Genomic DNA, 22,873 nt, shown 5'->3' with positions numbered 1-22,873 from the left:
AAACATTGAGGAACAGAACAGTGCAGAACTGTGCTAGTTAGATGCATCATAATTGTTAGCTGGTGTTCTCCTCCAAGTGTGTACAGCTTGGAGGAAGACCATGCTAGCCTTCACCCTCTATGCAGTGGTTGCACTGTGCAACAGAGAAACCAGCTAGTTGGTGAAAACTAGAAATGACAAAATGAGGACAAAATTGGGAAACATCCCAAACTATCTGCATTCAGAGACTTTAAGTTGCACCCATTGTTGACACAAATGTGCAAATACACAGTAGTACCTGTAGAGAAGTATGGCCAATGGAATAGGATTTAGTTGCATTCAGTGACAAGAGCTTTAGTGAGGTCAGAATGTTGGGCAGAATATTCACCACCCCTCCTCATCTCCAGCTCATTCCAAAAGTATTGTATGGAGAACCAGCATTCCAGAGAACACAGTTCTACTGCTCCACAGCTCAGTGCTGGGGGGCTTTACACCCTTCAAGCCCATGCCCAATGCCAATAGGTTCATGTTTATTCTGTTTAGCCGAATTCCCTTTATTAGAAGGGGTGTCCACAAACATCTGGACTCACAGTGCATGTTAGCCTCAAGCTATACGCATACAGGAAGTGTGTTTTTCCTCCATGCTCTCGATATAAGGCGTGAGTAAATGTTGGATGGTCGTGGATGGTCTGTCCGCACTGTGGACCTGCAGGACTTCTTTTAATTAGACCTCACCCAGCACATTACCTTTAATGAACATGGCAGGAGAAGCACGACAACACAGGCAGCTCATCCGAATCAGTTTCATCACTTTATTTCAGTAACTGCATGTCAATATTTCATTATTCATAATTCAAAACTCCCTGTTGATGCATTCAAAAACAATACAATAATCTTCATACATATCAAGAGCAACGAATAAAAACCTGTACATCTGTATTATTAAGTGTTGTGTGGACTGCTATGTACACACCCTCAGGCATAGTCAAAGTTCCGGCTGCCCAACGCAGCTTCAGAACGATGGCTACTTGTTCGGCTTCAAGTCTGGAGGAGAGGATCCAAGACCTGTTTTTTTTTTTTATATATAAAAAAAAAACCTCAACAAACAAACAAACAGAACAAAACAACAAAACTGCCTACTTCCTCTTCCTGTCTACTCGAAGCAGGAGAAAGAAAATAAAGGAGAGGGCAGTGGTTATAAAGGAAGCTGTGGAGCTCTACTTTTCGAGCAAACGTAGTCTGTAGTCGTATATCGCAGGTTAGGGTTACAGTTATGGCTGTGGTTGGGAATATAAGAGTAAGCGTTTATAAAGAGAAGTGTTCCCCCCCAAGAGTCCACCTGCGCTCTTCCAATGGTTACTGAATGCGCTTGTTGCTGAGAGAACAACACTTCGCCAGGTTCTATATGCTCTATATCCATCTCCAGACCTTTGGACTGGGGAGCAGTGTGCTAAATCAAGCATGCAAGCGAGTTAGCAGTCATGCTAAAGTTTCTGCCTCCAGCCACAGGCCTTTCACATGTCCAGGCTACGGGTTCAACCACGAAAAAGCTCATTAACGCTGCTTATTTGTGTCACACCAGTACAGTTTAAAAATCTGGCTGTGGTTCCTCCCATGATCTCTCAGGATCTCAGGATGCCCTCTCCTTTGGTCATCTTTATCCTAGCTGTCCAGCTGTTCTACCTACTTTTCTAACTACGGTCTACTCTATGTACAGTCTAGCTGTGGAAAACAAAAAGAAAACAATCGCTTTGAAACATCTTGGCACTGTTTCATCCTCTCTCGCTCTCTCTCTTTGTGTTTTTTTTTTAACGTATAAATTTCCTCCACGTTCTGTACAATGGCTGACTCCTTACAAGGCGAATGTAATAAATTCAAGTTGAAATTCAAAGCTGAACCTTGCCTTTTAATGTTTTGACATTTCAAGTGTCGAGACTTACAAAAACGTACAAGAACAAAAGGCCTTTCGTCCTCCTTTTTCTATGTTACTCTTCTGCAAAGGGAAAGTGGATGACATCATTACTTAGCATTTCAATAGCGCAGTCGTACTGCTAGTAGGTTGACCTCATAAGTTACAGTATCAAAACATTGCATCTCATAATAATACACTGATTGGCTCATATTATGGCTCCTTCGTGTATGACTTTTTTTTGTTTTACCTACAGGGACTACTTAGCTGTGCCAGCTACAGTCAAGGTACAGATGTAAATAAACCAAACCAGTGGGCTAACGGGGCTAAAGTGGGCATGCTATTAAAAATGTCAATTCTGGACATTGTACATGGCACCGTGGGTGACCCTTTGCTTCGGTTTCTTCTGGAATCAGCTACGTTTTCTATGTTTTAAATGGAACTAACGGGGCTAAAGTGAAGACTGCTAGCCTGCTAACTTACAGCTCACTATTTGATCATATAAAAAAGCGCTAGAGAGCGATCATGCAACCAGGGTTTTTTTTTTTCTTTTCTTTTCACAGGGTCACAGGGCCAATAAAAAGCATTGCACGGATCACTACATTTCATTATGACAAGTAGTAAAAAAATGGTAAACATAATCAAAAAATAAAAACAAACTTTGTCCCTTTCTATAAGATGATACTCCTAACAGTCATGCAATTTTCTTTTAATATTTGTTCTCTTCAGAATCAATTTCTTAGCCATTAAGCACTGCAGCCAGTTTTTCTGCGCCATAGCATGGTGATAAGACACGGCCAAGAGACATATTATTGTGGACAGGATATCATTTTCTGTGCTACATGTAGAATTTGCGATGTCGGTGGCGGATACTTTAGGACAGGGACTCTTAACATACTTCTCTGGTATATAAAGTCTATAGATTCTCTTACTGGGTTTCCTCTTTATGTACAATAATCTTGCTTTACACAAAAAGGTCTGCTACAGTGAAGGCATAGCTACAGGTAATTTCTCTGAAATCAAAAGTCTTACCAAACGTTTACATTGCTCGTCCAAGTTCTATACAAACACTTTAGATGCGTTTTGCCGTGTTTCGCCCTTTTAGTTATCAAATACAAAGTCGGCATTTACACGCAGGCTGGTTGAGGACTCCACCGGGACAGTGAACGTGAGCAGCTCTTCAAACTGTAGCTGAAGGGCCGCAGCGCTGAAACTGCTAGAAAGCTCAAAATACACTTTAAATGCCTTTCTAGCTCCTGCTTGGATAAGTGCTCGGTACTGCAGGTCGTTACATCCGAATGACACGGCACAACCTGGACAAGCATTTATCGAAGTGTTAGAAACAGCTCGCAAGTGTATCATGAAGTACTTGTCTGACTTGCTTCATAGGAAGTGTTGAGAAATGATCGACCAGTTTCCAGATACTGCTCTCGCTTGGGTGAATCGCTTGGGTAAAACTATGCTGTGCAGACTGAAACAGAAAAAGAGGGTCGTGGCCTCTTATTGCTTAGACAGTTGGAGGTAAAGAGAGATGCATAAGCTGGTGTTGCAGTACGTCTGATACGCTACATGTCCATAAGTATCCAGACACCATTTCGAATTTCGATCTACAGCTATGCCAAGACTACAAACCCCCCCTGCATTGGGATGCGAAGCAGTGGAACTGCACTTTCTGGAGCAGTGTTCATGATCCAGAAAGTGAGTCATCCACCTTCAGTACCTAGATACTGCACATAAGCAGTAGTGAGGTCACTAATGCTCCAATATCTAGTCTAAAGCCATTGCAGTCTAAAGTCTACAAACTTTTGGACATATAGTGTATTTAAGGACCTCATAAAGTCTTCCCTTTGTTGTTGTTTTTTTTTTGTTCCACGCCAGTTACATTCCAGCAACCTGCCTGCGCTTTAACAGTACACTAATACCATATCTAGGCCTCGGTAGAAAAACGCCACCCGAATTTTGACCAGTAAGTCTTACAAAATGCATAGAAGACCAGTATCAAAATGCCCTTATATATTTTTTTGTTTTATCTCCTGAAATGAGAACTCCACATGAAGCTAGAGATTGAGTGGTAGGCGGGGCAACAGCAATCTTAATGCGGATTGGAGGAGGGCTGAGCGATGTGGGCTCTTATTGGCCTTGAATTGGCATAGATTTTTTTAATGCGCTGGGATTCTGAAATGGTGCTGAAATGTTTGGTTCTGAAATCATAAGCATGGCATGGGGGAAACAAAAAAAGCTCTGGGGTCCTGATTTCACTCAGACATCTCGAGGGAAGTCCAGTGTGTTCACGTAAAGGAATATCGCATGAGGCACTTGTAATGACTCGCTGACCGTTTGCAGAATGTGCGTAGTATTATTTCATGAATTTTTGTTCCTTTATAGTTCCAGAAGCAGGAGAATGCTGAATTGCACACTTTCTACTTCGCTACTTTCTTCTTTTCTTGGTTTGTTTTCTTATATATTTGCTTTCTTATATATGTATATATATATATATATATATATATATATATATATATATGTGTATTTATATTTTATATATATGTTTTTGGTAAACACCGGCTAAAGAAGCAGAAGGCACCTGGAGAAGTCTGAGATGGCTCGCTAGCCTCGTAATAAAACAGTTCATTCATCTTCCTTTCCCCAGCAGCTAGACCACCACACACGGCAGGGGAGAGTTTTTTTTTTTTTTTTTTTTTTTTTTTTTTACAGTCCGGTAACAGAAAGCAAGCAGCTAATTAAAAATCTTAAATAAATTTTCCTCTTTTTTTCATCATAGAATCTTGGCGCATTTGTAAAAAAAATAAATGAGAAACCAAAAATCTCAAAAGAAGTGATTTGAGAAAAATAACTGGACCATGCTATGAACAACACTATGACTACACACTTACAACAAACTTGCCTTGCAGTTTCAGCAGCCAACCACAACTGGAAACCATCGAGTGATGGCAGCATGCTCTCTCATTCCTCCATTCCTTCCTGTCTTCCTTCCGTCCCCTTTTCCTTCAGCGACCACTAGGTGGCGATAACATAACACTTTGATTTGGCCTGGACTGGAGACATGCGCGGTGGTTGGAATCTAGTGGCTCTTCTTTGCATATTCTGTTGATGTCTTGACGATGGAAACACCAGGAAACACAGACGTGGGCTTTTTTTTTTTTTTTTTTTAGATGAGAAGGGCTGGTGAGGATGGTGATATGTGTAGGTGTGTGTGTGTGTGTGTATTGGTGTGTGTGAGAAAGAGAGAATCTGTCAGAACCACAGCCCTCCTTCGCGCCGGCTTAACCTGTTGCCTTCTAAAACCTGAGAGAGTGTGTAGGGGCTGGGGACGAGCCAGGGTCCGGGGGAAAGGCCCAGGCTGCCAGGGTCCTCCTGGAGCTCACTGGGGTTCAGGGGCCACTGCGCGCCGGCCAAAGAGACGCTGGCCGCCGACACGCTGACCTCGGAGAAGCTGAATGATGAGTCGGCGTCGGACAGGTCACTGTTATCGTCTAAAGGCTTGAGGAAGGAGAAAGGTGCCTTCTGAGGGACCCCGATGACCTCTTCGGTGACCGCGATGTTGCCGTTGTCTCTCCTTGCTTCCTTTTTCCTCTCCCTCTTTTCATGTCTCTCTCTGGACTCTGGCCGATCTGTAGTAATACTTCCGTGCTCTCTATGCTTTCTTCTCTCTCGCTTTTCATCCCTCCCCGTCCCCCGTCTTGACTCTGGCCTGTCCCCTTCCTCCTCCTTTAAACCCAAGCTTTTCCGCTCTTCTCTTTCCTCTCTCTCCACATTTCCGCCTTTCGCTCTGCTCCTTCTGTCCCCTAAACTCCTGCTCTTCTCCCTCTCTCTCTTCTTCTCCGCCTCCCTCTCTCCCCTCTGTACCTCATCCTCCTCCTCATCCCCCTCCGCACCCATCTGAGCTTTTTTGGTTAAACTCTGTGTTTGTTTCCTGATCTCTCTTTTCCTCCCCGAGCGGGAGCTCAGGGTGACGCTGGCCGAATCGCCCCCACCCCAATCGCTGTCAGGAGCGCCTCTCCTCTCCTCCTTCTCCACCCCGCCTCGGCTGCCACCTCCTTTCCTCCGCCACTCTCTCCTGTCTGCTCCTCCGTCGTCGTCCTCCTTCGGGATACTCTTGGTCAGGGAGAAAGCTACTGAAGCCACACCCGGCTCCTCGGAGCAGAGGGAGGAGGGGGAGGCTGCTCCGCCTTCATGGTCTGAGAGATAGAGAGAGAGAAGGAAAGGGAGAGAGAGATGGGCGTGGATTTGAGGAAAAGGGATCATGTAGCAGAAGTTCCCGTCTCTAAACTGAAGAGCTGGAGGCAGCAGATTGGAATGAATATGAACTGAGTAAGTACCCCAGGTTATACATTATAGAGGACTCACATTTAGACAGTTTTCCCCTAGACATGTCTGGGGTCTGAAATTGCACTGGAGCTACTAAGCTAATGTTGCTAACAAGTAATGGAAGCTTATTCAAGGCCATGTCTAATTCATCCAACACTCACTGTGTCCAACTGCGTCAAGGTGTTTAGCACCCTCAAATGTTTATGCAATTTATGCAAAATAATACTCTATATGGACAAAAGTATTGGGACACCCGCTCATTCCTTGTTTCTTCTGAAATCAAAGGTATTAAAAGAGGTTATTCTGCTTTTGTTGGAGTAACTGACTGTCCAAAGACCTTGGATCATTGCTGTGAGGATTTGATTGCATTCAGTGACAAGAGCGTTAGTAAGTCAAGATGTTGAATGATCACCACACCACCTCATCCTTAAATCCTCAAGTCATCTCAAAAGTTTTAAAAGCACCAACCATCATTCCAGAGAACACAGTTCAACTGCTCCACAGCTCAATGCTGGGGGGCTTTATAACACCTCTAGCCACACCTCGCATTATGGATGGTACCATTAGGTTCTTGTTTATCTGCTTCCGAGAGTCCTATTAGCAATACTGTTTTCGCAAAGTTTAAAGCACACAGTTCTTTAGACGGTTGCTGTATACTGTAGTGTTATGATTTTAATGTATCTAAGAGGCTCAGCCAAAACCATGAAAAAAGGAGCGCAGCCTAACAATAGAGGAATGATAGTCCCAGTGGCACTTTGCATTGAGGCTGGTATTGTCCTTCTTGGCATCCACCAAACCTAAATTCTGATTTGGGCAGAAATGTAATGAACGGACAGATTCATTCCGTTGCATTATCCAAAGGTGACCTATTGCTTCCCTTTCATTTTTATAATACTTTTTGCTCTCCATGTATCTTTGATATGTGCAAACTTCAATCCCTCCAGAAAACCTAGACATTTAGCTAAGCTAAAATGGGAGATTCACACACCAAGAATGTGGCATGGACAGGAGGAAGGTCAGGGGTCAACTCATAGCAGCCAAACAGAGATAGAAAATAGCAGGGAGAAAATAAAAGGTGGCAAAAACACTGACACAAGTGCAAAGAAACTGAAAAAAAGAAAGGGAAAACTAACAGGAACGGCTACCAACCGCGTGTTTTCTGTCCGGCCGATGACATAGAAGCAAGGCTCGCCCTGCTTGGAGTTGGTCATGCAGAGAGATAAGCTGGAAAGCTCCACTGAGAGACAGAGAAAGAAAGAGATACAGAAAAAGAGAGAGATGGGGAGAGAGAAAAGAAGCCAGCAGAGTGGAGGATTGTGAAAAACAGAGGGAAAAAAACAGAAGAGGGAGAAGGAAAAAACCCCAAAGCATAGTTAGGAAAAGGTGAAGAAAAAGTTCACCACCGCAGTGAAAGTAAACAGAGAGATTCCCCATCAAGTAAAAGACCAAGGAGAGCACTTAAAGGGCAAGGCTAATCAGTCAGCTGTAAATAAAGGCAGCCCACGCAATGCCAGTCCTGCTGCTTACCATAGTCTGGTACGTATCCATTGCCTTTCTTCAAGACCAGGTGGATACGGTGTCCTCCTTTGCGGATTTGCTCCACGGCTTGGCTGTGGGTCATTCCTGCTGTACTGTCCCCGTTAATCTCCACCAGCTGATCGCTCACCTAAACAAGAATTGGCACATCTTTGCATTATTGAGCAAATGACCATAAACACAGACTGTCATGAAAGGGGAATCTGGTACACTATTCTGTACTGTGCTGGCCTGCTTTCTAAAATCATGCTGAAATACAATCTTACAATGTTAATCTACAGCATTCAATGTGCATTACACTAAGACACAATGTTAGAATGCTAATCTACAGCATGTCATGTGCTGTAATGCTAACACAGAGTTGCAAGAAAAAGTAAATGGACCCTTTGGAATTGCCTGGATTACAGTTATCTAACTAATAACACACAAACAGTCATACTGTTTAACAGCTGTGCTGTTTCGTAAGCACAGTAAGCAAAAATCCAGTGCAGGCTTGAAAAAGTAAGTGAACCTATGAGTTTATGAACCTGAAGATCCCTTTTCGCAGCAAACAGCTCCACCAAATGTTACCTGTAGCGGCAATTCTGTATAGAGGATAACATTTCGCAGAAAATGTTTCAGTTCAGTTCATCAATATTTCTGAGATACCTGATACATGCACAGCCCCCTTCAGGTCAAAGACACAGCATTAGGATAGGTTATAGGGTCAGACTTTGCCATTGCAAAACCCAAGGCGATCTTTAGTTGATTTACTTTAAGCAATTAATTGTCTTGCATCAACTGCATCACCACTGCAATGTCTCTTCAGCTTGAGGTCACAGACAGCTGCCCTCACATTCCCCTGTAAAACGTATTGATACACCTTTGAATGTATTGTTCCCTCAATCACTGCTAAGCATCCAGGCCCTGAGGCAACAAAGGCAACCCCAACCCAATCCCTCCACCATACTTGGTTTGCAGTGTTCCCTTTCCCCCAAACATAGCACTGTACAGAAGCACTGAGATGGGCCACCGCGATTTCCTTTGTGGTGTCTGTTCATAAACACCATTCTTGTTCAGTGTTTTCATAATAGTGGACACATGAGCAAAGGTTTTTGCAGTTTGTAGAGTCTTCTGTAGATCTTTTGTTGGATTCTCTTTCAGGATTCTCACTCCTAGGAAAAGTAGCAACAGGCCTGAATTTGCTCCATTTGTCAAATCGTGGATTAATGTACACCCTTGCCTTTAGCAATGTGTATATATGTTTACTCAACGTTCTCTAAAAGACATGGGCAGTATAACTTTTTGTGTTATTAGTTTAGTTGGATTGTGTTTGTCTCTTATTGTAACTTGGATAATGATTAGACCACATTTTATTATTATACAGTGCAGAAATCTTGGTAATTCCAAAGGGTTTACTCACTTCTTGCAAACTATACACTGTTTTAATACTACGCTACAGCTTCACTTCACTTGGTGTAATGCTAATGCTGCGTTCGACTAGAGCTTGTAACTCTGAATTTCCAACCTACGTTGAAGAAAAGTCAAAATGTCCTTGCCGGGATGGTGTCTGTGCTAGACGGTCAACAGTAGTAACATACTGCTTCTCTAATTTAAAATGAGGTTAAGGTAGTAATACTAATAGTCTTTGCTGATGTGGACAATATGTCTATTCATGAACTTTTGTTGCTCGGAAAAAAGCAAACACAACATCAGCTTTCATGCAGGTGTCCATGTTTTCCCACTTTGTAGCTCGAACGTGTGGACGTCAAAAATGATGTAATTCCGAGCTCCGACTTCCCACTTCCGAGCCAAGTGAACTGCAGCATAAGATAGAATGTAATAATCCTAAGATACAGCACTATATTTGCTGTAATGCTAAGATATAATGTAATATTTGTAAGATACAGCATTGCATTTCCTGTAGTGATATGATAGAAATCCAACTTCTGTCTCTGAGACATGCTTAACATACTAGTTACTATGCAGTTACTACAAACTACTTGTTTTTACAGGTTTTTTAAAAAATTTTTTGATACATGCAGTTGCTCTACAACTGATGATCCATGATATACTCATATTGTCCACATCCCTAGTTTGTGCTAACCTGTATCTTCTGGCTGCGAGATGCTGGTCCTCCCTCCATCAGGCCCAGCACATAAAGGCCCATGTTGTACTCACTCCCTCCTCTCAGACTGAAACCAAAACCAGTAGGGCCCCTTTCCAGATCCACACTGTAATACCGTGGGTCCTAGGAGAGAGGTGGCAGGTTATACTCTAAAAATATATATATTTTACCATTTGGAATCTAAAAGGAGATTCTCGATTTTTGCATATCTTCTTAAATTTGCATTTAAAGGCACTTGCATATAAGATAACACACATTTTATGTCAACATGTTCAGAACAATCTCAGCTCACACTATCATGAGACCCCATGTCACCTAGAACACTGTGTCAAGAGATACTCCAACAGTGAGAGGCAGAAGACGAGTTTCTGAGTGTCCATTGGCTGAGTGTCAAAAATCCACTAATAACGAATAGGAGACAAATGACAGACACACAAATCCATCAGTTAGACAGGACGAAAGGCAGAGACGATAAGTGACTGGTCTTCACAGCCTGGTAACTCTGGATGTGAGTCGCATACAATCTGGCAATAGAAAGGGCAGGCTCTACAGATTCAGAAAATGTACCATATTTCTGCCCTGTATTATTGCAAAGATATTGGAAAACATTGAGAAACATCAAGAAACATCAAATTTGATGTGTGCTCATAGACCCCAGAGGGTTAACAATCTCGTCTTTCATAAACTATAAAACAAACAATAAATAAAGATCCAGTCTCTAAACTCTTTAAGTGTAGACAAAACCATCACCATTTCCTAATACCAGTGTACTAATGGGTCTTGAACACTGGTGTTATTCATGATGTGATGAATAATGACCTAAACATTAACACAAAGGCAGCTGCAGTAAAGGCCTGTCATTGACTTTAAATGATTCATATCCTATTACTATTAAAATACTCCTTATTTTTTAAAATGTCCGTTTATCTGATAACTTTTGGCTATAATTCATCTAATTCATTCAATGCCAATTAAACCCCATCAATTCTGCACTTCGATCACAAGTTGATGTATGTGCAAATAAATAAATAAATATATATATATATATATATATATATATATATATATATGTGTGTGTGTGTGTGTGTGTGTGTGTGATTTATATAAATATACAATACAGTATGATCTCCACCTTTTGTTTGGATCTCTGCCCTTTTCTTAACCTGCTCTCTGGATCGAAGTCAGCATATTCTGAGAGATTGGAGGTATCTGAGAGAGAGAGAGAGAGAGAGAGAGATTTTAACAATATCATGAGAGAAGAATGGAAAGATATTAAGCACTAGAGCCCTCTAGAGGCGACACTTCTTTACAGACACTAGTATAGGTATGCAAATTTCCTCTTCAATTACATGTATAGAGTATATTTAGGTACTTCAGATACACAAAACGGAATATAATCAGCTAGCAAGATAGCACTTGAATATCAGAAAGAATAAAAGTAAAGATATAAAAATAATCAATAATCAATGATGTCCTCATGTTATCCACTTAGCTTGTTAGCTAATGCCACACTAGCTCCACTGAAAAACTAAAGTAGCATACTTCAGATACCAAACATATATTGGCTGGCTGACTTCTTCTGACATAAGAGCATACATAAGAGCAAGTGTAATTCGTGGGGTAAGCAACACCTTAGATTTGCACTATACTGCACAATAGTTTGGATCGCTGAATGCATCTACCCTCCCTTGCTAAGAGCTGGGGATGCTTACTGGTGTTGGAGCGTGGTATGATGGTCAGCCGGAGGGTGTTTCCCGCTCGCCGCAGTATCTGAGCCAGATCTCTGTGGGGCAGTGTGACCACAGACCTGCCTTCCACTGCCTCCAACTGGTCCCCATGCTGAATCTGACCGCTGCGGGCTGCTGGACTGCCCCGTCTCACCGTCACAAACCTGTGAGAGAAGAGTGAAGAGGCTGGGTGGGGGGAGAGGGAGGAAAGAGAAGACAGACCAGAGGAGAAGAAATGTTAGGCTAATGCCATTCTGAATGAGTACACACTGCTAGATTAGGGTGGACTGTTACGATGAGGCCTGTCTGGAAAGCCCAACTGGGTCTCAGTAACAATGTGCCCACCTAAACCCATGTTCCACCCATATGAGCCCTACATGTGCATGTTGGCTGGGTTTCTTGCCACTGTTACTCTTGGCTTGCTCATTAGGGGCTTGGGCCTGGATTTCTGTAAAGTGCGTGGTAAAAAATGTCCATTGTAGAAAAAATGGATTTTCATGAACAGCAACTTGCAGGTCTCACTAGATTCACATGTTGGCCACATACTGTCTGAAACTCAAACTCGCAACTAATTGAGTACAATGGGTGTACGAAGCACACTGTGTAGAACTGAATTTCTGCTGAACTATTCCTTTAAGGAAATAAGTTGTCTTCTTCAGTCCTTGCTATGAGGACACGCATGCATAATCAGGGCATATATTAGGCAGGAGTGGTCCAAAATAGTCCCCTCAGCCCTAAACAGGCTATGCACAGCGACAGCACTGCTAATAATTGATGACTGATTGAATAATTGAATGCGGCTCGCGTGTCCACCGCTGATACGAAGCGAAGCCCATGCTTCACAGCAGCTGGATCGCACACTTGCTGCTGCTGCTTGCTGCTCCGAAACACACGTTCATCCTGAGCCGGGTCAAGCGTGGTGTGTGTGCAGTCATGGTTGTAGGGGTTTTGTCTAGCTTTATAATGCGATGCTGCTTTAGTGGCGGAGGCTTGCGTGAGACCGAACACAATACTCAGCCTAATCCCCCTTCTGAGGGAAGAGGCATTGTAATGTCCGGTAATGTTTTGGTCAAGCGTGGGTTTATCAATTCATCAGTTTTCCCTCTACTGTTTCAGACCAAAAAAAGTCATTTGGTGGTAAATAGTGCACTAAAATGAAAGAACAGTGACACTGTGCAAACTAGATATAGTCACATAAAAGCGCTTGCAGATGTAAACAACACATAGACCCAAGTTCCTTAAATTTATGTCGACACAGGCTGAATTCCCTGATGGCCACATTTAAAGCTTTTGTAGGTCTTCATATCAAAAACAGCCATAAATGATGTTTTACATGACCATTTTTCAACCTTTAGCTCTTAAAATGACATAGGCTGTGTGTTACTGTGCCTTCTGTCAGCCAGGCACAGAAAGCTGAGGCTGCAGTAGGCACAGGCTTGAAAACTGGACAGGAAAAAGGTAGCCTGGTCTGATCAATCTTCTGCTAAGGCACACGGTAGGGATGGTAGGGTCAGAATTTGGTGGCAACAGCATGAATCCATTGACCCGGTTCAAGCTGGTGGGGGTGGTGTAGTGGTGTGGGGAATCTTCTCTTGACACACTTTGGGCCTGTTAATAGCAATCAGCCCTCACTTGAATGCCACAGCCTGTTTAAGTTAATTAAGTAAATAGTTGCTGACCATGTGCATCCCGTCATGACCACATTCGAACAATTAATGGCTACTTTCACACGTTGTCACAAACTGGAATCTGAATCCAAGAGAACACCTTTGGTGTGAACAAAGTTTCGAAATTTTCAGGCTCTTTCTGAACAACACTGTGTCTTTAAATGAAAACATGAAAACATGTGTGTATTCCAGTGTGCATGCAAGTGTTTCCGTGCTGGATATCTGGATCTCTCTCCCCCATTTTTTTTTTGTGTGTATGTGTGTGTGTGTCTGTGTGTGTGTGAAAAAGCCTCAGATAAACAATGCTGCAGATGATTTTTTCTGCTCCAGTGAGATGCAAATGAAAAGATAGGCAACAGACCAAAGCATACACTGACACACACACACACACACTGAAAACATGCTCAAATTGAAATGTTTGGGCTGACAAATGGGCAGAACAATCACTGAACCAAATGACCAAACACACACACACACACAATCAGAGAGAGGACAGAGGAAAAAATCTGTAAAAAAGAGGATTAATAAAGAGCAAACAAGGTAATTGCATAACCCTCAGACCTCCTATCTCCCTCTCCCCCTTTCTCTCTCTTCCTCTGACAAAGGCATCATTCAGTCCAGTAACAGGCATAATTCACAATATCACACAGTAGGAGTAGGGTAAACCGGGGCAGAGACTAACGAAGGGTAACATGTTGTACTGCAAAAGTAACTTTTATAACTAACAGTTTTTTTTTCATTAGTAAGTTCTATGTATACTTTTTGTTAGCTTGCTAGTTTTAGTGCATTTTCCAAAATTTAATCTTTGGGGAAAAATAGGGGTTGAGTGTCTTCTGTTTTGGTAACAGGGAGTTAGGGTAGTTTTGTGTGTTTTGGTTTCTTCAGGTTTAGTTAGTTAGCAGTTTTTTCGATTTAGCTGGTTATGTTTGTTATGTTGGTGTGTTTGGTCTGGCAGAGGGTTGTGACCCTAGACTGGGTCCGAACATATTATTGGGATGCAGATATCTGTATATCTGCATCCCTATTTTGATCAAAAAATTATTTACCAAAAAGATTTAGGTTGCGCCCTACATACACCGCTAATCTGCATATACAGCACAGTTTGAGTGTTTAGACAATGTTACCTGAACCTATTGTAGAACCCATCTCCCCCTGCTGCTCCGCTCTCCTGTGTGCCAGTTGCCCAAGTTTTAGAGTCCCAAATCAAATTCCAGACTCCCAACGGGAACGCAGGCCAAGAATATCACAGAGCTCTACGTGCTTGTACACGCTCACAGCCTCTTATCCACACACTACAACCATCAGCCACCTGATTCTCTGCGTTTAACATACCTATACATACCATATCCCCTACATGCAGCGCTATTCCGTACACAGAATACACTGATCAGCCATCATTAAAAAAAAACCATTAAAACCAGGTGAATTGAATACCATTGCTTGTCTGGCTACAGTGTCATCCGTCAAGGGATGTTAAAAACAGGACAAATAGGCAAGCATAAGGATCTGAGCCTGATGTCTAGACGATTGGGTCAGAGCATCTCCAAAACATCAGGGAGATCTTGTAGGGTGTTGCCGGTAAGCAGTGGTCAGCACGTACCAAAAGTGCTCCCAGGAATGACAAGTGGTGAAGCAGGGACAGGGTAATGGGTTGCTGATGCGATCCATGAAGGTCCCACCTCACAACTTACAGCACTTAAAGCATCTGCTGCTAACATCTCGGTGCCAGATACCACAAAATGCCTTCAGAGGTCTTGTGGAGTTCATGCCTTTACGAGTCAGAGGGGGACCTACACAGGATTAGGCAGGTGGTTTTAATGGTTTGGCTGATTGATGTATATTATATATATATATATATATATATATATATATATATATATATATATATATATATATACAAATTCACTCCCTGCTCACAGAGGGGTGCAGACATTTTTCCATGCATAACAGATACTTCAAAGCAGTGTGTACACACTAAAGCCTAGACACACCTACTCAAAGTATGTGGAGATATTTCCCATGTTTACAGTAACACTGAAGACATCGAAGCTATGAACTCACATAAACGCATATGGAATCATGCAAAAAGAAGAAAGTGCCCCTCCTGTGCTTTAAAGCAACTTTACACACACTTGGTATTCTCTCAAGCATTTCTACAAGGAGCCTCCTGGGTTGACTTGAAGAAGCGCCTTGTGCTGAAAACTGAAGCCGCTTTATTGTGGTATATCTGATGTAAACTCACTACAGAAACTATATTTATGTTTGGTAGCCACGAAACTGATCCACACTGCATAGTTTAGCTGCTAATCGCAATCATATAAATGTGATGTACAAGCAGTACTCTTAATTATAAACTTCGTCTGAAGACCCACAGACCTGGGCTTTTCTGCACTTGCACTGTAACCGGCCCACTAAGATTGTACGCACAATATACCAAAGGTCGTTGCTCGTTTACAGACAGTGTGTCTTTACTACACTCCACATCTCATATTTACAGTCGCAGAGTTTGCTTGAGTGTTTTTGAGCATATCGTTGTTAACAGGCTGTAAAACCAAAGAGCAGATTACCTTGTGTAGCTAACTGCAGTTAACAGCAGTTGGACAAAAACAAAAATGTTATAGACCACCATGGTACACAAGGGTTTGATTCCCTGGCCCAGGCAAACACACAAAACTACACTAAAAAGAAGTCCTTGAACAAAACTCCCAAAAATATTTACCTACCTGTGCAACATGATTCAAAATGTAAGTGACACCAATGAGTGCATATGTCGTACGTATTATATACATACCTATTGTTTATGGTTTTGGAAGTGTATACATTATGCTTTAGAACCTTTGGGTTAAAATAATCCCGTTGAAGGAATAATTCATCCAAAAATCTCATTTACAGTTATGCTGGATACAAAAATAAAGATGTAGTTCATTGCATTCTGACTGGCTCTCTGCACAGCCTTGTGCACGTATTTCTGGGCACTGGCCTTTCTCAGAATGATGGGAAACACGACTGCAAGCATTCCAAGAAAGTCCAAAGAAATGCGTCTTTAAAAGTTATTCCAAAAAGTTATTAAAAGTTTCCTTTAAAGCATTTAGTAGCTTTTAAGTAAGATGTCCTTTGCAAGATTGCCTGCTCCTACCAGTCCAAACTGTTGCCTATGGATGGTTACCTTTGTATGCCGGTCAAAGCTGGTGGTTCTTGGCCACATAGACAGACAAAATTCACTAGACCCTATGATGAGAAGCAGAAGGCTGGTTTACAAGGCTTGCTTCCCTTTAACCAAAACATATTTAACCATCTAAGCCGTGTTTTGAAACAGATCAGGTTGGGCCATAATCCACAACGGATCACGAGACCAGTCCGCCGAATTCCGCAGCTGCACACACTGGAGCTACAAAGCTAATGCAGCTAACAACTACTGGTCTCCGATCCAGAACATCTTTTTTAGGTGAAAAATTGTGGAAATTCTATTTTTTATTGCCAAACTATTCCTCTAACTCTACTATGTTTAAAGGGTTTAAATGAAGGGTACTCAGGTGTTCAACTGCAACAGTAAGGCTTCTGTGTAGATAGACTTAAACACATCAGGTTGGGCCATAATCCACAACAGATCATGAGAACAGTCCCCCCCGAATTCCGCAGCTGCACACACTGAATGTGAGAGAGAGCCTCGATGTGGCACACCGCTCTGACACAGCCGGCGGAATTAGAGCATTCACACGCTCGCCGAGCGCAACTACAAACAGAATGCTTAAACGACTCGCATGCAGACATATCCTCCAGAGGGGCCTAGTGGCAATTTGCTGCCAATAAAAACTACATGCAGCAAAGAGAGGGAGCAGCACAGAGAACCATTTTAGACTTTTAAACTCACACAGCAGACACACTTTCAGCTTTTCTGTCTCGCTCTATCAGGATGCATAATGTGTGCATTGTCTGTGTGCATCTAACATGCAAAAAAAAAACACAACAAAAAAACAGTAACAGATACACACACACATACACACACATACACACATCACACGTGCAAGTGCAGAGGCAGATGAGGGAGCATTACTTTTTCATTGTGGCAGCTGCTCCCTTTCTTAAGTGTAGCGCCTTTCTTGTGTTGGAAGCTCACAATATCGCCCTCAAGAGTCATCAGCTTCCACACAGAGCGTCTTCTGGCTTTTCTAAAGAAGCAGCTACTTGCTTCTTGTATGGTTCTTAACCAGCAATAGTCATAATTATCCCCCCCCCCCCCCCCCCCCCCCCACAACCATTCTCCAGCCTCTCTCTATTCTTCAGGGTCAAACAGGCTGTGTTACTCTGCCTTTATGACTGGTGTATGTATATGAGCTCTGTTATGATTGGTTACACTATACTGTGCCTCATTCTGATGGCAGTCCAGGCTGAAACACTGCTTATTATTTTACCAGGAATTGTCAGGGCTAAACTGCTGTATACGTGAACAGGGTGAGTTGGTGAATGTGGGGAAGTGCCTTATGAGGGACACGTAGATGTAAGGCTAAGGCCTTACATCTATACTGTGCAATCTTACGTTAGAGTGGAGCAATCTTTGAACAGGAGGCACTCCCAATGTAAAACTGTCCCACATAAGGCTAATGCACCCTATTTCATGTACATGTCATCAAAAACTATGGATTTAAAACAGGCTGTTTTTGCAGGTTATATACGGAGTGTACAGACAGGCTGGCATACTACACCAAATTCTTTAATTTCAAAAAGTGAGGTTTCCATAAGATATTGAGCCTTTACAGGTCATTTAGATGCGCAATTTAAGGCTGATTGGGTTTCAGTCTACAATACTGCTGAAGATTCAATGGGTTAAACTATGTAAATTTGTTAAAAGCAGTAGTGTAGCGGTGCATATGTGCTAGTACATGCTGTATACCCACCTCTGAGGAGTGTATACTGTATACAATCTTTATATATACTCTATACGCACGTCTTTTGACAGGCCTATGACCTAACGACATGCCTTGAAACATGTCTTGACTGATCTCCTACATTTCCACCCTTAAATGAGGGGTTCCTCATGCATACTATATAGAACCATATGTTATGGCATAACAGAAGTTTGGGAGTAAGACCACGCCCGGACTCCTCTGTCTCATCCCTATATATACTTCTCACTTCACCTTTGTGATGAACAACTTTGCACCCACCTCCACCACATCTCCCCCCCCCCCGCCTTTTTTTCAAGCTCACCTCAACTATAGGGGGGCTCGGCTTCCCATGCTCCTACCATCAATCTGCCCTGAAATCCAGCCCAAAGTCTATTGAGTTCCCATAACAGCGTTCCAGGGTGTGTTCCATACTAGCAAAAGGTCCTTTAATATGATAGAAAAACCTAATGTAGATATTTTCTCTCAAAAGCTTTTTAAAAGTTAGTTATATAGCTCCAATCAGGATTCCACTATTCTCATGAGCCAAAAACTGTGGGCTAAGGGTAAAACTGGGCAGCGTTGTGCAGCGCTCACCTTTGGCTATACGTTTCCATTAGCTGTTAGCTACATGAGCTTTGTAGCTCCAGTGATGCCATGTGTGGGTAAAGGGAAAAGTGTGTCAACACACACACAGCATTTCTGGCCACAACTTCACTAATTCTTATGATAATACAGAGAAACTGTGATAAAGTGTGTGTGTGTGTGTATGTGTGTGTGTGTGCACGCAGACAGCCAAAGCCGCTCAGTGCCAGTCGGTTTAGAGCCCAGGTGAGCATGTGTGTGTTCTGCTGTGTAAGAAGTGTGTTGGAGCAGAAGAAATCCCTCAGTCTGTCAGGGGTGTTCCCCATCCGCCTGCTGCTGCACTCACTAAGTGCTGCCGATTACAGAGCCAGATCAAAAATCTACATTATTCATCTCTTCCTTTATTATTAATGACGCTCATACATTATTCACATCATGTCAACTGCCTTTGTTAATAAGTCGATCATTTGCTGGAGCTATTTATATTAGCGGTGTGTGTGCATAGTGTACACACAGCGTTAGAGTGAATGTAGTTAGAGAATGCTCTTAATAGAAACGAAGAAATGCTTTCAGTTCAGTTCGAAGTACTAACATGACATGGACAGATAACAAGAGTGATAGTGCAGGGACGAACACAGGGACACAGCTGGAGCCTCTACTCACAGCTGCTCTGCTTAGAGATAAAGAGAGAGAGAGAGAATGAGAGAGAGAGAGAGAGAGAGAGAGAGAGAGAGAGAGAGAGAGAGAGAGAGAGAAGAGACTCACATGGATTAGTCACTGCAGTAAGTCAGCATTTCAGCCCATGGCTTATGTTACATAAATTATCAAACATTTCCAATGGAAACGGAACAAAAAGCTTCTCTGGCTCAATGGAAAATGAATAAGGCAGTAATAATTAGGCCTGTCATTATCATGAACTTTCAGACAACGAATGACTGTTGGAAAATGCATCTTAATGACTGTCTTTGTTCGATTCATTGTAGTGTGCACACTACAGTACACTATATGTCAAAATGTTTGTGGACACCCTTTCAACTGACTGCATTCAGCTACTTTTAGTTACTCCCATTGCTGTGATACTGCTGTGCAAATGCACACACACAGCTTGTCTAGTTCCTATGTTGATTAGCAACATATGCCTACTGCTAACAAAGTACTTGAGTCTTGAATCTGAAATTCACAGCAAGACTCACAATGCATTTTAGTCCACAGTCAGCTCATGCAGTGTGCGATGTTGTTCACTAGAAATTGCAAGTGACTCAGATTCGATTGCAAGTGATTCAGACACGATTCAGCCAGCCGTCATGCACACATTTGCACATGCACAGATTTGTATAATTTGTATAATGCACTATTGTATATGCACTGGAGCCTAACAGTGTTTCATGTGTACTGCACAACTCAGTATTAGTGCCATAACAATAAAGTTGAATTGAATTGAATTAAACTGAACTGGAATGTAAATAGGAATCCATTTCGGATAATGTGCATTTTTCAAATAAGCTGGGAGAGTGTGATACCCGCTGATATTGAGGGTTAGTTAGTTACTTGGCTGTTTTAGTATTCCTTTTTTGGCATTTAAATGACATCCTGGTCTGCCTTTCGAACTCAGTTCAGTTTCAATCCAAGTAAATTGACCTGTTTTAAGCAGTGTGACGTCAAGAACACCTGTCCTTTAAAACCATGTCTCTTATTATCTACTGTTTTCAGGAGGCTGTTTATCACATCATAGACACTATTTGTGACATTTTTTGTTTGCTTCTGCTTTTATCCCATCTGTGCAGTGAACACACACATACAAACCAGTGAAACACACACAGCGGACGGTGAGCACACGTGCGGTACGGCACCCAGGGATGCTTGCCGAGCCCGGGCATCGAACCCACAACCCTGTCTTCAATAGCCCGGCACTCTAACCGCTAGCCACCTCTGCCCCATCGAACAGTTACACTAATTTCACTACGATTGTTTAGGAAACAGTTTACATCTCCATTAGTTTACAGCATAGGAGCTCTGACAGGCATCACTCACTCATCACAGGCCCAATTTAACCTCTGGCTGAACCCCTGGTTTGAAACTCAATCCGGTTTGAGGCCAGTGTGTGAGGATTTACACAAGCAGTTTACACAATGCTAGTGTGATATAAGCTTCCACTACATTTCTGCTAGATTAACCTCACAGTTAAATAAGTGCACTAAATATAATCTATACAAAAAACCTGATTTATTAAAGGCAATGTTTTTTTTTCATAAATTATGAACAGACAGTAGTGGATGTTAGTGAAACACAGCAGTGCAGTAGTGTATAAATGTGTCCTCAATTGGCCTCAAAGGTTATAAAAGTACTAAATGAATAGAATAATAAAAAAAGCATCTTGTGCATTAGGTGAAATGTTTTAATTTGTTATATTTAAACATTAAAGGCTTAAAGGCAACCATCCCAAAAACAGACAGAGGAAAACACACTTGCTCTTTAGAGGAAGCAAGGAGGTATGTCATTTGCACTCACCATAGTCAGACGCAAATCAGCTAGAGCTAAGCTTACATGGCATGTTATTGACTTGCTTTTCTTGGTTTTCTGAATGGAAACCCATGCTGTGTACAAATGCACTCTTTTGTAGCAAGGATGGGCAAATCGTAAAGATCATGGGGAAAATCACACTTTCAATAAGAAACCAAGTTGGACTGTATAAATCAAATCAAGCTAAGCGAAACTAGTCAGGCTGGGAACAAGAATCTAAACAAAAATATGAATACAAAATTTTGTGGAAGTTTTGTAAAGCTTGCTCAACCTTGCAAATGTTTAATTGAATGCTACAGTGGGCAGAATAGGGATCAATTAAATTTCCTTAGGCCTGCGCAATAGTCATATCACAGGACATGCAATGTCAGATCATATCAAACACGTCATGCAACCACTGTTTTGCTACTTAAACAAAAGGAAAATCTGCACTGTACTCATTTCCCATTGCATATCACCCAGAGGCAGATTATATCTGCCCTATATCATTCATTTCGCTCCAATCACAGATACATGAAGTGCATTATTATTATTATCATTACACATTGGATCACAAACCTCTGGTGAAATTTTCTGTATTTGCTTTTTTCATGCAGACCTAATTAAAATATCACAGCAAGGCAGCATATGCCAGCCTACTGTGTCAGGAATCAGGCGAAATCATTAAAACAACAGTACCGAACAGCCGTTTCTTTTACCATGAGGTCAGTTCAGGAGGAAGGAGTAAAAGTGAAGAACAATTACGTATAGAGGACATTTATATCAGCTTTTGCTCTCTGTTAGTGCTGAAATATGGTACGGGCACACGTCATATTTTTTTTATTGTCCACTGAGATAATAAATCACCGTTGTTTTGGTACCCACTGCACAATTATGCACCACCATAACATCCCAGAGTAACCCATTACTTTTTATATCAGTTACCAGTTTATAAGCTATACAACATATCTGTTACCTGTTATTTTAGCCATTCTGATGCTTGATTCACTTCACTTTTAACATCTTGTTGTGTATTGTGTGCACACTGCAGTGTTTCATATGCCAGCACCACACCTTTCTGTACATCTAATGGACAACATTAGCTTCACATTGTATTTAATTATGCTCCTGAAACAAAAGGAACAGACCAAAGGAACAACCAACTACCAAAGCAAACAAGCTAAGAAGTCGAAGTTGATTTTAGATCAAGGCTCTCAGAACATAAACGAAAACAAACTTGAGATGTGAGGAACAATAGGGTGAGATTTCTGTGCTCCTCCGGAACAAAGCTCAGATGTTTTTCATGGCCTGCCATCAAACGTCCTCCAAGTCTCCCATTGTGTTGCGCGTCCTGACACTAATGAGAACTCGTTATTTTCATGCCTGGATAGTGTGTATGTGAGCTGTTGGCTACACTTTTTGCCCTGTCAAAAAGAAGTGTTCCAGAGGTATGGGGGTGGGTCAGTGTGTAATGGAGGTGAGTTATGCAACGGCGAACTACAGTCTCCGCATGTCAGGGTTTAATGTAGCCAGAGGATTCATAGTTTAGCAGTGTGGATGATGAAAGCCTGTGCTCAAACCAGTAATGAACACAAAACCACATATGTGGGCATACCCTTTTATAAATCAACAGATTTCAGAATAAGTTCCCAGCT

At 42.0% G+C, this 22,873-nt stretch overlaps 1 protein-coding gene across 3 annotated transcripts in view; it reads right to left on the bottom strand.

Annotated features, from left to right (window-relative positions):
* Nucleotides 1-777: 777 nt before the first annotated feature.
* The window catches only part of magixa (MAGI family member, X-linked a), a 78,288-nt gene continuing 56,192 nt past the window's right edge, over nt 778-22,873 (bottom strand). Inside the window, exons 13-18 of one of the 3 annotated variants that reach the window (XM_072681833.1) lie at nt 11,570-11,770; nt 10,990-11,066; nt 9,837-9,980; nt 9,475-9,549; nt 7,742-7,880; nt 778-6,084 (exon numbers count right to left, since the gene is read on the bottom strand). In XM_072681833.1, coding sequence (XP_072537934.1) covers nt 5,141-6,084; nt 7,742-7,880; nt 9,475-9,549; nt 9,837-9,980; nt 10,990-11,066; nt 11,570-11,770 — 1,580 coding nt within the window. In that variant the 3' untranslated portion in view covers nt 778-5,140. The remainder of the gene's footprint in view (nt 6,085-7,741; nt 7,881-9,474; nt 9,550-9,836; nt 9,981-10,989; nt 11,067-11,569; nt 11,771-22,873) is intronic. The other 2 variants (XM_072681834.1, XM_072681835.1) reach the window with 2 other exon arrangements.

The sequence above is a fragment of the Salminus brasiliensis genome, chromosome 6 (genome assembly GCF_030463535.1).
Source record: "Salminus brasiliensis chromosome 6, fSalBra1.hap2, whole genome shotgun sequence".
Taxonomy (NCBI): domain Eukaryota; kingdom Metazoa; phylum Chordata; class Actinopteri; order Characiformes; family Bryconidae; genus Salminus; species Salminus brasiliensis.
The sequence above is the reverse complement of the archived record's forward strand: the minus strand, read 5'-3'. Positions and strand labels throughout refer to the sequence as shown.